At 38.5% G+C, this 14,893-nt stretch overlaps 1 protein-coding gene across 4 annotated transcripts in view; it reads right to left on the reverse strand.

Annotated features, from left to right (window-relative positions):
* The window catches only part of sh3pxd2b (SH3 and PX domains 2B), a 265,721-nt gene that overhangs the window by 170,838 nt on the left and 79,990 nt on the right, over window positions 1–14,893 (reverse strand). For 3 of the 4 annotated variants that reach the window (XM_069898788.1, XM_069898789.1, XM_069898787.1), the window contains exon 3: window positions 9,470–9,545. In XM_069898788.1, coding sequence (XP_069754889.1) covers window positions 9,470–9,545 — 76 coding nt within the window. Of the gene's footprint in view, window positions 1–1,658; window positions 1,731–9,469; window positions 9,549–14,893 lie in introns of those variants that run through there. The other variant, XM_069898790.1, reaches the window with a different exon arrangement.

Here is a 14,893-nt window from a genome sequence, read left to right on the forward strand (position 1 = left end):
AACACAAGCTAACTTGAACAAAGTGACAGGTTAAGAGCTCAGCTAAAGACAGCTCAATACCAAGGTTTTGGAATTATTCCCAAGGCTCAGATTCAAAGCAGGAGGCGAGTACCTACACAAAAATAGAACCCCAAAGATGTGTCAGAAATGGAATTGCAAAAGATGATCAGATCATCTCTTGTAACTCCATTTCTCCTTTCCAAAATATATCCAACCCCCTGTAGAATAATCTTCAACAATTTTCTCCCACTTTGAAAACAACCCTTTTTCTTTGCCTTTCCCAATGATTTTTTTTCCATTTTTTGTCAAAATACTGATGCGGTCACAACATGTGAGGAAGCAAGCAATCATTCTTTGTCAACATAACATGCAACATTCCACATGACCAGTTCATCTTATGCTTTTTCTGTTTGATGATTTGAGGGAAGCATTGGCCAGAACAACAGGAAAACCCACAAAAGGCAGAGGTTTTGGCTTAATGAAGCATTAAACCAAATGCCTATCCATCATCATCTTGAGTAGCAGCACAGAACTTTGGTTTAATGACTCATGTAAAAGCTCCATTCGTTTCATTACCTCCTCACCCCAATGTGATGAGACATGGAAAAAAAAATCACCAGCCGTTTGAAAAGAGACCAAGCTAATGACTCACATTTACAAAAGGAACGTGCGAGTTGACAAGCAGGCAGAAAGTGGGAAAGGATCAGCAGAAAATAAACTGTTACACCAGGTGGGAAAAAGGATGGCTGGGAATCTGTAGGATACAAAATAGCAATGAATGAATTACTGTCAAAAGAAAGACATTCCGTGTTTTTATTTTTCAAACCATCATTGCTTCCAATAAAGACAAAAATGAAGGTTCAACTTGGGAACTGGCAAAGAAAAGCTGTATGAAAATGTCAGATACAGATAGGACAACTGGTACAAAACAGTTTCCTCCGAACCTATGATGCACCTACATGACAGTAAACTCTATTTCATGTGTTCTGTTAGTTGAGAATGTACAAAGACAATTAGTACAAATATTCCGAAGTGGGCACAAAGTGTGAATCGACATGACTGGTGTTCTCTCAGCAGGAGCGCCAACCCATATTTCTGGAATCATTTCCTTACGTGCTGTACCATTTCAAGAAAGACTTGAATGGGATTGTTCCTGAGCATCATTTGAACATAATGGCCAACCATCGTGCATGCCCATGTCCCTCTTCCCAATCTTGCAGTCAGCATTCAATGCTAAAATTTCTGGAAGCAGTTTCTCAGGGACACGTATTCAGTGGTGAAAATGAGCAAGCCCAGTGTCAAAAATGGTCAAGGGCCCACAGTATCTCAACCATTCCAGTATCTCCTTTTAAAAGGCATCAGGGCACATACCAGCATTTTAGACATCCCTCCTGTGTTCTCACCAACATCTTGCAAAGAGGGAAGCTCTTTTCCATCTCCCCCAATGAGGATCAATGCAGCAGCTGTTGAATGTTCTGTTTTATGCTGGGCCTCAGTCATTTGCCTAAAAGTTGAGGTTCCTTTAATTTATTTTAATTTCATGCCTCTTTAGCTAGAATAAATCCTGCTAACTGAGCTGAGATACCTTTTTCGGCAAAATTAGACTTCAGGAATTCTGTCATGTGATTGTAACATTTACTTTTCTTTGTCTCACTCACTTCTGAATGCAACTTGCGCACAAATTTCCATTTTGGCTCTTCGTCTTCTCCCTCCATCTGCCCACTACCACTCTGTGAATAAAAATATAAAGATGACTCATATCACCATTTTCCAGGAAATGGGGAAATTGTGGTGTGTAGCAAAGTCCTATAATTAAAAACAGATACAGTGATGCTGGACCATGGGTTACATAAGTAAACAGTATGTTGAGAAATCTATAGGTAAATGAAGAAGACAAGTGACTTGAACAGAACATTGAATACTACAGCACAGAAACGGGCCATCTAGTTTACACTAAACTCTTTTCTCTACCTAGTTCCATTGACCTACACCAAGACCAAAGCCCTCCATACATGCATCCACAACCTTTGCTAGCAATTTGCTCCAGGCTCACACCACTCTCTGAGTGAAGAAATTCCTCTGAATGTTCCCCTTAAACACTCTTCTTTCATCCTAAATCCACGTCCTCTAGTTCTTCATTCACCCAACCTTGGTGGAAAAAAGCCTGCTTGCATTTACCCTATCTATACCACTCACAATTTTGTACACCTCTATCAAGTCTCACACCCATCCTACCATTATACTAGTCTGAATCCAATTTTGAGAGATTTAACCTCAAATAACCCAAGTGTGTCTCCCAAGACAAAGAGTGTGGGGAAAAAAGAATTTTGAATACCTGACACTTCATCGATATATATATTATATTTTATATATATATAATCCAAAATTCTTGAATTCTGGGACAACACCAAAGTGCATGTACAATCTCCCCTTTATCCATCTCACAGTGCCAGCACTCAGGGGTATTTTTCAACCCTAATCTATATAACCTTGCTGGAGTCCAATGAAAATTATGCAAAATCTCAAACTGAATTTGGCGGACTCTCAGGTTTATTGGCATTATTTTGATATTTTTGCAAATTTTGTCCCATTCTTCCATCTCAAAAACCACACTCAGGTCTATTTTCGATGTTCTTTTAAGATCCAATGGAAGTTTATCCCTTGAGATTTGTGTTAAGGCTGAATAATAAAATGAGGCTTTGTGACCTTTACCATATGCAGCCAGTACAGAGGACCAGTGGTTCTCAACCTTTTTGTTTCTACTCACATACCACTTTAAATATTCCCTATGCCATAGGTTATCTGTGATTAGTAAGGGATTGCTTAAGGTGGTATGTGGGTGGAAAGAAAAAGGTTGAAAACCACTGTTTTAATCGTACCTCATTGACTCGTTATGTGCACAGTTTCATAACTCCGAAGGAAATGGCAATTTTTCTCAAGTCAAATATTTCAGTAACAATTGGGTCTAGAGCAGTGATTCTCAACCTTCCCTTCCCACCCTCAGGGTTTGATTTATCACAGTGGTTCTCAATCTTTTTCTTTCCACTCACAGACTACCTTAAGCAATCCCTTATTAATCACAGAGCACCGATGGCATAAGGATTGCTTAAGGTGAAATGTGAGTGAAAGAAAAAGATTGAGGATCACTGCAGTAGACAATATCATAACAACTAGTGCAGGTTGCTGTGTAGAACCAAAAATTGTGTGCAGCATATGACACAGTTGAAGATATCACCAAAATTGTGACCTAGAGATATTATACTATTGGATTAATTGATTAAAAGATTTTAAACTGTCACCAGTATAAAGGTCTCCCAATTTAATTATACCTTTCCCTTGCCATTCCCTCCAAATACTTGACAGTATTCATTCGAATATGAATTAAATTTAAATAATCTGGCTAATTTATTCCAGAACAAATGCAATTGCGATATAATTAGGTGAGATCTTGCCTCAGGAGGTAATTTTGTAATGGAGGGATAGGAGGAAGAGCAGAAGACTCCATATGATAACAAGGAGGCCCTCTCTCCGGAGGGAGAGACCAATGTGCTAAATGCTTAAAAGCATAATAATGCATTAACTTAGGCAAAACTAAGCCCCCCCCCCACCCTTTTCAAATGGCAATTATAATTTATTAAGATTCATGCATGGGTGTTTACTATTCCAAATAAAGCCTTAATTATTTTATCAAATTGCTTAAAATACTGATAATGATTGGAACAGGTAATAAACTTTTGGAATACTAGACATCTTCAAAGCATTTATTTTTCCCGACATTGACAAGTACAATGATGACCATCTATCTACATCATAAGAAATTTTCTCAATTATGGATCAAAATTTACCTTTACTAAATCCTCCAATTGAGGGGAACAATCAATGCCTAAATATCATATACCCTTCTTTGGCCAAATGAAACTGGCCTGGGTAAAAAGCAGATGCAGGGCAGTGTGCAGTCAACAGTAATGCTTCGGATTTTGTCCAATTCTCCTTATAACCTATGAATCTAGAATAAGATTTTATAATATTTAAAAGTCAGGGTCCAACATAAATAATAAAATATCATCCACATAAAGCATCAGTTTATGAGCCTGTCCTCCCACAGATATCCCTACAAAGTTCTCATTGTCTCTAATAGCTGCTGGCAGGGATTCCAAATCTAGAAAGAACAACATTGGGGAAAGTGGGGAACCATGTCGGTTAACCTTCCAAAGAGAGAAAATAAGGGGAAGTGTAACCTCTAGTTTGAATCGCCATCTCAGGGTTATTATATAACAATCTAAGTGACTGAAACTTCTTGACCAATTTCCCATGTGGGACTTTGTCAAATGCCTTACTAAAGTCCATGTACACAACATCCACTGGTTTTCCTCCATGAACCTTCCTGATAGCCTCTCTGAAAAACTCTATAAGATGATTAGACATGATCTACCTTGCAAAAAACCACAATGACTATCCCTAATCAGTGTCCCCACATCCAAGCAATTATATATCCAGTCTCTTAAAACATTGAACTTTACCACACAGTACAGGTCCTTCAGCCCACGATGTTGGGCTGACCTATATAAATCTACTCAACAAACTAAACCTTCCCTAATTCACACCTATAAACCTCTATTTATCTTGCATCGATGTGCCTGTCTAAGAGTCTTTTAAATGTCCCTGTTATACCAGCCTCCACCACCATTCCTGGCAATGCACTTCAGACACTGATGACTGTGTAAAAAGATTTACCCTTGAGTCTTCCCTAAACTTTCCTCCCCTCACTTTGTACTGACATGCTCTGGAGTTTGCTACTCTCTCCCTGGGAAAAAGGTGCTGCCTCTTCATCCTCTATTAAGTCACCTCTCGCTTTTCTTAGCTCCAAAGAGAAAACCCTAGCTCTTACAATTCCTTCCAGAAGCTTACCCACTACTGATATCAGGTTCACCATCTAATAATTTTCCAGTTTATGCTTTGAGGTTTTCTTAAACAAACAAACAACAACATCAAGAGTTAACAGGATAGTTATAAGGTGTATGGTGTTCTGGCCTTCACCAGTCAAGGGATTGAGTTTAAGAGCCATAAAATTCAACTCATAAAATTCTGGTCAGATGACACTTGGAGAATTTTGTTCCGTTTTGATTGCCTCATTACAGGGAAACTTCAGAGAGGATGCAGAGATTTACCAGGATGTTTCCTAGATTGGAGAATGTCATAGGTTGACAGAGCTGGAACTTTTTTTTTGGACCAACAAAGAATGGGAGTTGACTTGATAGAGATATGTGCAGAGAGATTATGGGAGGCATAGATAGGGTGGAAAACCAGCACCTTTTTTCCACAGGACAACAATAGCAAATATCGGGGATTGTCAGTTTAAGGTGAGAGGAGGAAAGTTTTGGGGAGAAAAAGACAAGCTGTTTTAAAAAAAAACACAGTAGGTGCTTGAAATTCATTGCCGGGGTAGTGATGGAAGCTGGTACTATAGAGATATTTAACATGGATGTCAGAAAAATAGAGGGTGAGAGGTAGGAAAAAATAAGGTTGCTGATTTGTAGGTTTATATAGGTCAGTAGAACATTGTGGGCTGAATGGCCTGTACTATGCTGTGCTGTAATATTTATGCTGTATTAGCTTTCCTCCAGCATCTCCCCCATGACTAAGGATATTTTATATACCTCTGCTAAGGCCCCTGCAATTTCTACACTCAAGGTCCAAGGAATTATCTCATCAGGCCCTGGAGAGCAAGCACCTCCTCCTCTGTAATAGTGATAAGATCCATGACTTTACTGCTCTTTTGACTCACTTCTATGATTCTCTGAGTAAAAGTGAAGTAACGAGTTACAGAGCAGTGAATTAGAGTATCATGGGTTGCATTGACAGGACTGTATTTTCAATCCACATAATAGCCACCAATGACGCCTGGACTTCTGAGTGATAACTTTAGTTATCATTCAGTACATTTTGATGGTAGCTGTCAAATTTCGGGGGTAGTTATACATAAAATCAGTTGTGTGAAAATGCAAACTGACAAATGATGATATCTGGCTGTACAATCACGAGGGAAAGGTTTAAACATCAACTCATTTGTAAGCTTCAATGTCAACATTAACTTTGAACTACAACCGGGCAGTGTTGTGCAATTGATTTAAAGTAAAATATCTATTACAAAATGTAACTAGCACTTGTTCGGCTTAGAGGCTGTTGGGCACAATGCAAGTGTGTCAGTTTGTGTGCACTGAGTACGAGCAATTGATATTTCAAGTTTGGAACACAAATTACATTGAAGTTACTCTTGTGCTATAACTGGGTTTGGACGCTGTAACAAAAAGGCCTGCTTGTGTCTACATTCAAGTGTTAGTCCCATACTCACAGACTATTAGGCCATCAGTAACTGAAGTTGTCCAGGGATTCTTCTCTTCATGCGTTCTTCATTGAGGGGGAAGAGAAGCCAATCACTCAGACATTATCCCTGGAGGTTAGGCCTACTCCCATCTCCAAATTGCTATTCAATCCTTGCCCACATTCTATAAGCAGCAATTCTCAATGGGAATTAGCTCTTCACAAGCTCCCACTTCAGCAGAAGATTGATTTTCTTGTAGTTACCCTGCGGTTTTTGGAATATTTGCAAAGGACTGGCATGGGTCCAATGCATAGTGCAGTTTTAACATCCATTTTCATATATAACACAACTTCTAGCCTCATTACAACCTCATTAAACAAGATGCTCATTAAACAGTCAAAATTGATTGGAGCAAAGAATACACCATGAAAGGAGGCAATACCGTATTTAGCGACTCTTAACGCTACTTTCAGCTTCGATGCTGCTCAGTTAGTAAATGTGAAAAAGCGGAATAAGCTCCAACACACAACTTGACGGAGATCCAGACATAATCATGAGGAAATCACAACTCCAAGCCCTGCAAAACTAACGGGGTCAAACACACGTACATGTTGCAAATCTGCGCATAGAATTCAAAAGGACAATAAAAATCGTTATTAAGTTTCACATTTGCTGATACTATGAACTCTTCTTTACACAAACCACTGCTGCTATAACTGGAAAATTTACAATATCCCAGCACAGGAAGTGCAATTCTAAGCAGCAAGATTCCATGATTAGGATGCTTCTTTCAGCAAGGTTGACCTTTCAAACAGAGGTCAGAACCAAACCTTGGGGTCAGTTATTTGGTTGGAACTCAAGGAATTACAAAGCTCTTATTTTCTGTGTGCTGAGTCACTGGAACTGCATCATTTCAACCTCCCTTTTCATTCTGATGGTTAAAGAAAGCAAGACTGTAACTGCAGGCTGAGAAAATTGAGATTACAATACTAAAATAAAACATCAAGATAGTCTAGAGCTGAAAGTAGAAAAAGATTCCAGCATTAAAGATGAAGAAAATGCAAGTTTGGAAGCTGAACTTTCAAACAGCAAACCAATTTAGAAAAAAAAAATGATGGTCTTTCTCCTGGTTCTAATCAGTTCCAGTCCTATCACATTATACATGCTGTCAAACTGTTGCTCAGATACCAAGCCTTGTGCTTGCATGGTCATGTAATCAAATAACTAGAATTCCTCTCTGTATATTTTATCTAGCATTATTGTAGACTCGGGTGCTCACTGGTATTTGGAACTTTGGAACTGTTGTACTGCAGAGTCATTTTCTTGATTACAATTACATTTTATGTGGGGTAATTGCTTATCAGGCTATAAAACAAACTGTTGAATCTAAAACCGCTCCATACGCAAACACTGTTTTTAACACCAACAATCACAAACTTTTACTGAGCAATACAATTACAGTTAAAATGCTGTCTAATGAACTCTAAATCAATCCTCAGAATAAAAAAAAAACTGCGAGTTACTAATCTTTGCTCTCTCGATTTTGCCACCATGTTCTCACCTGGAAAGTGTGTTGTGTGCCAAATGTGTCAAAAATAAGCTCATTTTCAACTTCAATAGTCCGTTTAACACCTGCGTCCAATGAAATTGGCCATTCAGTGTCCAGAGATAGGAATAGCATTTTTGCTGTTCACACTTGACCCCTCTCAACTGGGACACTGCATGCATTCACAATTACAATCAGCCATCCCGGGGTTAGGACGGTTCTATCTTCTACCGGTGACGTCATGACACATCGAATCTGCCCTAAATCCTGATCAATGTATTATCTTCTATTTGAACAAAATTAATCATACCTAATATTAACATAATTAAGCTTCATGTATAGCACAGTATGAGCCCTTCAGCCCCTGTTGTTGTGCCGACTTATATAAACTTTTATAAGGGATCATGGGAAAGTGCTAGCAATAATAGACAATTTTTCAACACTGTGGGAAAGTTGGTAGCAGTATTGTGCACAATTTATAAATACCGTGGGGAAGAAGCAATGGCTGACCTGCCCTCCCAGAATGCCATGCAGCAGAGAAAGGGCTGTATGCACATCTGCATGCACGGCAGTCTCATGGAGGGATTTCTCTGCCACATGGGATTCTGGGAAGTCAGGTCCACCATTGCTATTTATTTCCTCTCTCTCTCTCTCTCTCTCTTCTGCTGTGAATTTCCCACAGAAAAGATTATACTTTCATTTTAATCTTTTCTTCCTTCACGTTCCAGCACTCTCACAAAAACTTGGGTAATTTCTGTCCTAGAATGCAATTGCCAATCTACATTTGCCTGATTGCAACGCTAGTGTCTGCAGACGCCAGGGATTACACTAGAGGTTGAGGCAGTCCATCCCTGGCATGAAATGACATCATTTCACGTGGCGTTGAGTTGACCTTCATACCACACTAGACCCTTTTTAGGCAGAATGGCCGTTAATTCCTGGGACCACTTGCAAGTGTGATAGGGGCCAATGTAAACAATTCCAGCATTTAGACATGCTGACAATGTTGACCTGGAGTTTATGGAGTTATTCTAATAATTCTTCTTTTATGTGAATGAACAATTATGTATTTCTCACAAATTGTGTTTTGAAGCAAATGTGCACCTCCTTAAGCATTCTTGCAGGAGGTATTAGTGGCAACTCCTTTGTGTGTGCAGAAAGGATGTAAGCATTCTATTTATCCACAAAATACAAACCATTCTTGAGCACATGCATTCGTACAGAATCTTAGAAAGAGCTGGCATTTCACCCCTTAAAAATCCTGTGATTCTATGATCATCCATAATGTTTTTCACTTGCAACCCATTCAGGATGGCTCAAAATGCCTTTCAAACCTGCAATGATCTTTTTTTTAATGGATCACATTTAACCGCAGATGCATGAAGAGAAAGGAGGCAAGGAAAGTCTCTTTTCCAGAATCATAACCATGGCACTGATGTTACAAAGATTATTTTAACATCTTACAATCAAAATTCATTGTCTGCTCCAATGTGACTTCTGAAGATAAAGATTTGCTGGTTCAACATGAGGGCCCAAAGTATGGAACATGGGAGCAGGATGACAGGGAGTGAGTGGGTGGTGGACAAGGAGTGTTACTTTACCTGGCAGGAAAGGAATATAGCGCTGTTTGGGGTCCTTCTGGCCTCCCTCTACTGGGAACGTATCCAACAGCTGCATCTGAAAAGCACAATTAAAAAATAATAAAACACTTGGAAAAAGAAATGGAAAACCAATTTACTTTAAAAAATCATATCAAGACGGGAAGCGTTCCATGAGTAAAGTACTATTGGTTTGAAATGCAATATGACAAGATGTGCTGTTTAACCCATTTGCTTTGTTTAAACTAGACCTTTCAATGGATCTCATTATTAATATCATTTTCCTTATTGCCGACAGTGGGAATATTTTCCATATAATTATCACATCTCAATTCACCACTTAGTCATGGCCAGATACAGAATTGTTTTAACATAAACAGATCCTTTATTGAATCTTTTACAATCAAGAAATTAAATATTTGACAACACAAGATATATGGGAGATTTTTTTTTTCTCTCAGCTAAGAGTTTGCTCTGTTGCACTCAGAGAAGTTACTGCAGAAATATTTCAATCAGATTAACAGGAGATAGCAAAGACAAAACAAAATCGAATATGGGAGCAGAACAGAGAACATTTTAACTCCAAATATGGTGGAAAACGGTCCAAAGTGGCTACTAATATCAGGCAAACATATGATTCTGAAAACCTTCCCTGTAATTCTTAAAAATTTAAACAGGAAATGAAGCAAGTGCTCAGCGAATCAGCCAATATCAACGATGAGAGAATCATGGTTAGTGTTTCAAATTAACGAACTTTCATCAGAATAAAGTTGGAAATTAAATGTCGCAGAGATGGCAAAACATTCAGAGAACAAAAGGAACACTTTACTAGGAAGGAAATCAAGACAAAAACAGGTAGCATGAAGTGTTCTGAGAGATGCAACAAGCTTCATCAATAGGCAAGGTACAACGTTTTAAGTTACATTGGGCTTAGCTAATCTGCTGTGTAAATATTTTACTTTTCTTCCCCCCCCCCATGTTCAGACTATTCTTGCACCTCCAGTGCCCACATCATTCTTGTTATCCTTTCACTTCAGCCAGTCCAGCTCTGTGAACTGTCCTGAAGACAAACTGATGGTTTATTTTTAAAAAAATCAGCATTGGGATGCACATTCTAGTCAATATATCCCAGCGCTGTGCATTGGTTTCAAGATAAACATCTTTATATAGTTGTCCACAAAGAATTTTAACAGCCTGTTAAAGAGGGATAAAATAATTGCTTTCAACCCTTTCCTTCCCTGCTCAGTAAAATGTGTGGAGGTGGAAATAGTGATATTAAAGGCAGGTTCTCAGCACCTTACCAGCACTTTGACAAATAAATGCGTGGCTCTGGGGCCAGTCTGAGAGTCTGACTTTTTGCACCCTCAGATGCAGTCAACTTCTTGCCCTGCGATTTGCTGAAGTGCCAGGTGGCAGCCCAAGGCAAATGCCCAGGGATAATACTGATCAGACCTGGCAAAGAAAAACTTGTGGGCAGTTGAATGCAACTCAACGAGCTTACTGCCCTACAGTTAAAATCTCACTCCAAGTGCTAAATAAGCAAACAAAAAAATCAGAAAATTAGAAATAAAAAACAGGAGAAAATGGAGGAAGAAACAAAAGTTAAAGTAATTGTAAAATAAATTAAAAGGCAAAATCAAATTAAATTACAAAGAGTTTACACTAATCAGTGTCATTCAAAGGAATGTTAACTATATCGTGATGACATCATGACTTTCTTTTTAAAAGATTCTTATTCCGTTGAGTAATGCCTTTCCATTAGCAATGTAGGTGTCATTCAAATTAAGTTATGGATTTTCATTTGAATGCAGTGTTTCAAATGGCTTTTAGGTAATCGCGAGGAATATTGAATTAAGCAGCGTCATCTTAATTTCAAATATAACATTGTTTTTAAACAAGTCTCAAAGAGCAGCCAAAAATCCGACAGAAACTCTGCAAAAGGTCCACCCTGCACTTGGCACAAAACGTAACAGGGTGATTTGGAGTCTGGAAAGATAGTTGGTGAAGTTCCAGGATCGGATTCAAATGCCAGGATTGCTCAATCACCCCAAGTTCTGCATATTTGCTAAAAAGGAGTTACAAAAAGTTGTCTACATCTGGGTGAAAGAACAATCTAGCTCCTGTCCACAAAACGGAACAGTAAAAGTTGTCCTCATTTGGGGAAGGAACAATCTCATCGTTGTCCACGATCGCTACGCCACTGTATCCTTCTGAGGTTAAGTGAATCATTAGAATTGAATGCTTCTTCTCACACTATAACTTTTAGTCCCCACTAAAACAAGAGAATATTTGTAAGGCTTCAGTGTTTTGTGGCAAGGGCACACAGTGAATGAGTCCACTTCCAAAAGGCCTGCAGCAACAAACTAAGAAGAGGCAGTGCTAAAAAAAAACCTGTTCCAAATAAAATAAGAGGATCTGCTCAAAATACTGCCAGTGCTTCTAATTAGCAGATGCATGGACATGTGCTCTTTGTCAACCAACAATTCAGAGCTAGGCTGAGCAGCTGAGCCCCAACTCAAAGTGAAGATATGGATGAATTCATTATCCAAGCACAGATTTAGAACATTGTATACAGACTGTTCCCGCAAACATGAAGCAACAATCACATGTAATACTTGCAATATTTTATTAGCAGAAAATAAAATACCCAAGTTATCTTCTGTCTGCATGGAAGTTCTACCCACAGCCATTCAAAGTTAACCCTGACCTGGCCTGCGTTCATGTGAAGGAATCCAGAAGTTGCTGACAACGTAAAGTTCCAGTGTTGCTGGAATTGCCCCATATTGCAAGAGAAAAAATGGCACTTGGATGAGGTTTGAAGTGGAAGTTGTCTTTATGGACTTCAGTAAGGCCTTCGATAAGGTTCCGCACGGAAGGTTAATTAGGAAGGTTCGGTCGTTAGGTATTAATTTTGAGATAGTCAAATGGATTAAACAGTGACTGGAAGGGAGATGTCATAGAGTCATAGTGGATAACTGTTTGTTAGGTTGGAGACCGGTGACAAGCAGTGTGTCTCAGGGATCTGTACTGGGTTCATTGGTGTTTGCTATATACATTAATAATTTGGATGATGGGATGGTAAATTGGATTAGTAGATATGCAAATGATACTAAAATAGGTGGAAATGTGGATAATGACGAAGGTTTTCAAAGATTACAGAGGGATTTAGACTGCTTAGAAGAGTGAGCTGAAAGATGGCAGATGGAGTTTAATGCTGATAAGTGTGAAGAGCTTCATTTTGGTAGAAATAATCAAAATAGGTCATACATAGTTAATGGAATGGCACTGAAGAATGCAGTGGAACAGAAGGATCTAGAAATAATGGTGCATCATTCCCTGAAGGTAGAATCTCATATGGATAGGGTGGTGAAGATGGCTTTTAGTATGCTGGCCTTTCTAAATCAATGCATAGAATACAGGAGTTGGGAAGTGATGTTAAGACTGTTCAAGGCATTGCTGAGGCCAAATTTAAGAGTACTCTGTGTAGTTCTGGTCAACAAATTATAGGAAGGATATCAACAAGGTAGAGAGATTGTAGAGAAGATACACAAAAATGTTTCCTGGGTTTCATCATCTAGATTTACAAAGCAAGATTGAGCAAATTAGGTCTTTATTAGTTCAGTTGTTCATTTGGGAACATCAGGCAGCTCCATCAAATAACTGGGGGGGGGGGGGTGTGTGGAGGGGAGGGGGAAGAGGAGAAATAAATCTAAAAATAAATAGTTGGAAATCATTCAGTGAGGATACCTTTCATTATTAGGATTAAGCACATTACCAAATTTTCCCTTCCCAATTTAAAATTCAGTTACCACGTCCATGATCTTCCTTACCTACTGCTGGTTGAAATTACTGAATGGTGAATCAAATTAAAAAGGAATAGTTAAAAAGGCATAATGTTGTCTTTTTGAATTCCTCACCTGTGGTACCAAAGATGTGCAAATCTAAGCAGATTTGCACCAAAACTATAGCTCACTGGAAGATGAAAAATCTAATCAGCATTCTTTGAAAGGTTCACAGTGCTGTCAACTATATGCAAATTAAATTCTGGTGCTTTCGCAGAAACGATGGCTTACTTCAAATTGTGTGCACATGGTGGAAATCTCAATTTAGACTGCTCTTAATTTCTTTTAGTTCTTTTTGACAGAATGCATATGTTGGCACTTGCATCCATTAAATAGATATTTTTCATTAACAACATTCATAAGGTAAAGCTTGAAACAAAAAAAATTATGCCAGACCCAAGTGCTTATTTCACATTTTGTTACAGAAATTAAAGAAAAGGGATGCAAGATTACGATGACGTAAATCTGTCAGGGAAAAGATTGAACTGGCACTGTTAAAGTGATATACAGCCCACTCATGCATAGAAGTAAACGTACTTCGCCTTTCATGTTAGAAGATACAGCAGACTACCAGAAAATAAATGAAATTAATAGATTTATTTGAAGGTAGCAGAGATAACAATAATTCACGTTACATGTCATATTTTAAAATTGGTTCAGCTGAATAATGAAAATCTGATAAAACTTGAATGTCAAACAAGGGAGGAATGGATTTGTAAATCTCAAAATATAAAACAGAGGACAATTTTACTTTACACAAATTTCTTGTCAAAAATATGTTGTGCTCTAAGTATTATATAATGTGTAGTTATCGACCTGAAAGTCAAGCCCTTGGCTTTGAACAAAAAATCCCATTGCATCTGCTGTGAAAGGGGAGGCAAGCAGTCTGTCTACAGTTCCTGTTGTTCCTTATCCCAGCATCCGTGGAATTACATTCTGTACCAGTCTAATCCACCCTTTCTCAATGGGGGCCCGATAATCCCCTCCCTGTTTCTCCCCCCCCCCACCCCCCGACTGCTGGGGGCCACAGAAAATTTAAGTAGAATCCTGGTTTCCTGTTTGCCTTCCATAATATTTTTTTTTAATTTAATGTAGTCAGTAGGAGAGGAGAGAAGTAAAGAAGAAACCAGAACATGGCTGGTTCACAGGGAAGGGGGCACATAAACATAGTAGAGACCTGGGAGAACATAGCGAAAAGAAAGGTTGAAAATGGCTGGTCTAATCTAAATAATACAAGGGCATAATTAATAGAAAATGATAAATTTGTGGACAACTCCGATAATGAATGGAAAGTGTTGACAACAGAAGCAATTGGTGCGACAGCACAATATTTGAAATGTTGAAATATAGAAGCATCAGGAAACAATCTCTTATCTTCAATCTTATACAGTACTTCTAACATTTCAAAAACACCCACAAAAGGCCTGTAGTACAGTCAATGATAAGGCCTTCATCATTCATACCAGATCATAGTTTGATTAGGAATCCCAAGCACGCATTCACTCCCAAATAAAATCTTTACAATTGAGTTTGATTCTCTCCCCCCCACCCAGAAAATGTAAAACTGATAACATACGTAATTAAA

The sequence above is a fragment of the Narcine bancroftii genome, chromosome 9 (genome assembly GCF_036971445.1).
Source record: "Narcine bancroftii isolate sNarBan1 chromosome 9, sNarBan1.hap1, whole genome shotgun sequence".
Taxonomy (NCBI): domain Eukaryota; kingdom Metazoa; phylum Chordata; class Chondrichthyes; order Torpediniformes; family Narcinidae; genus Narcine; species Narcine bancroftii.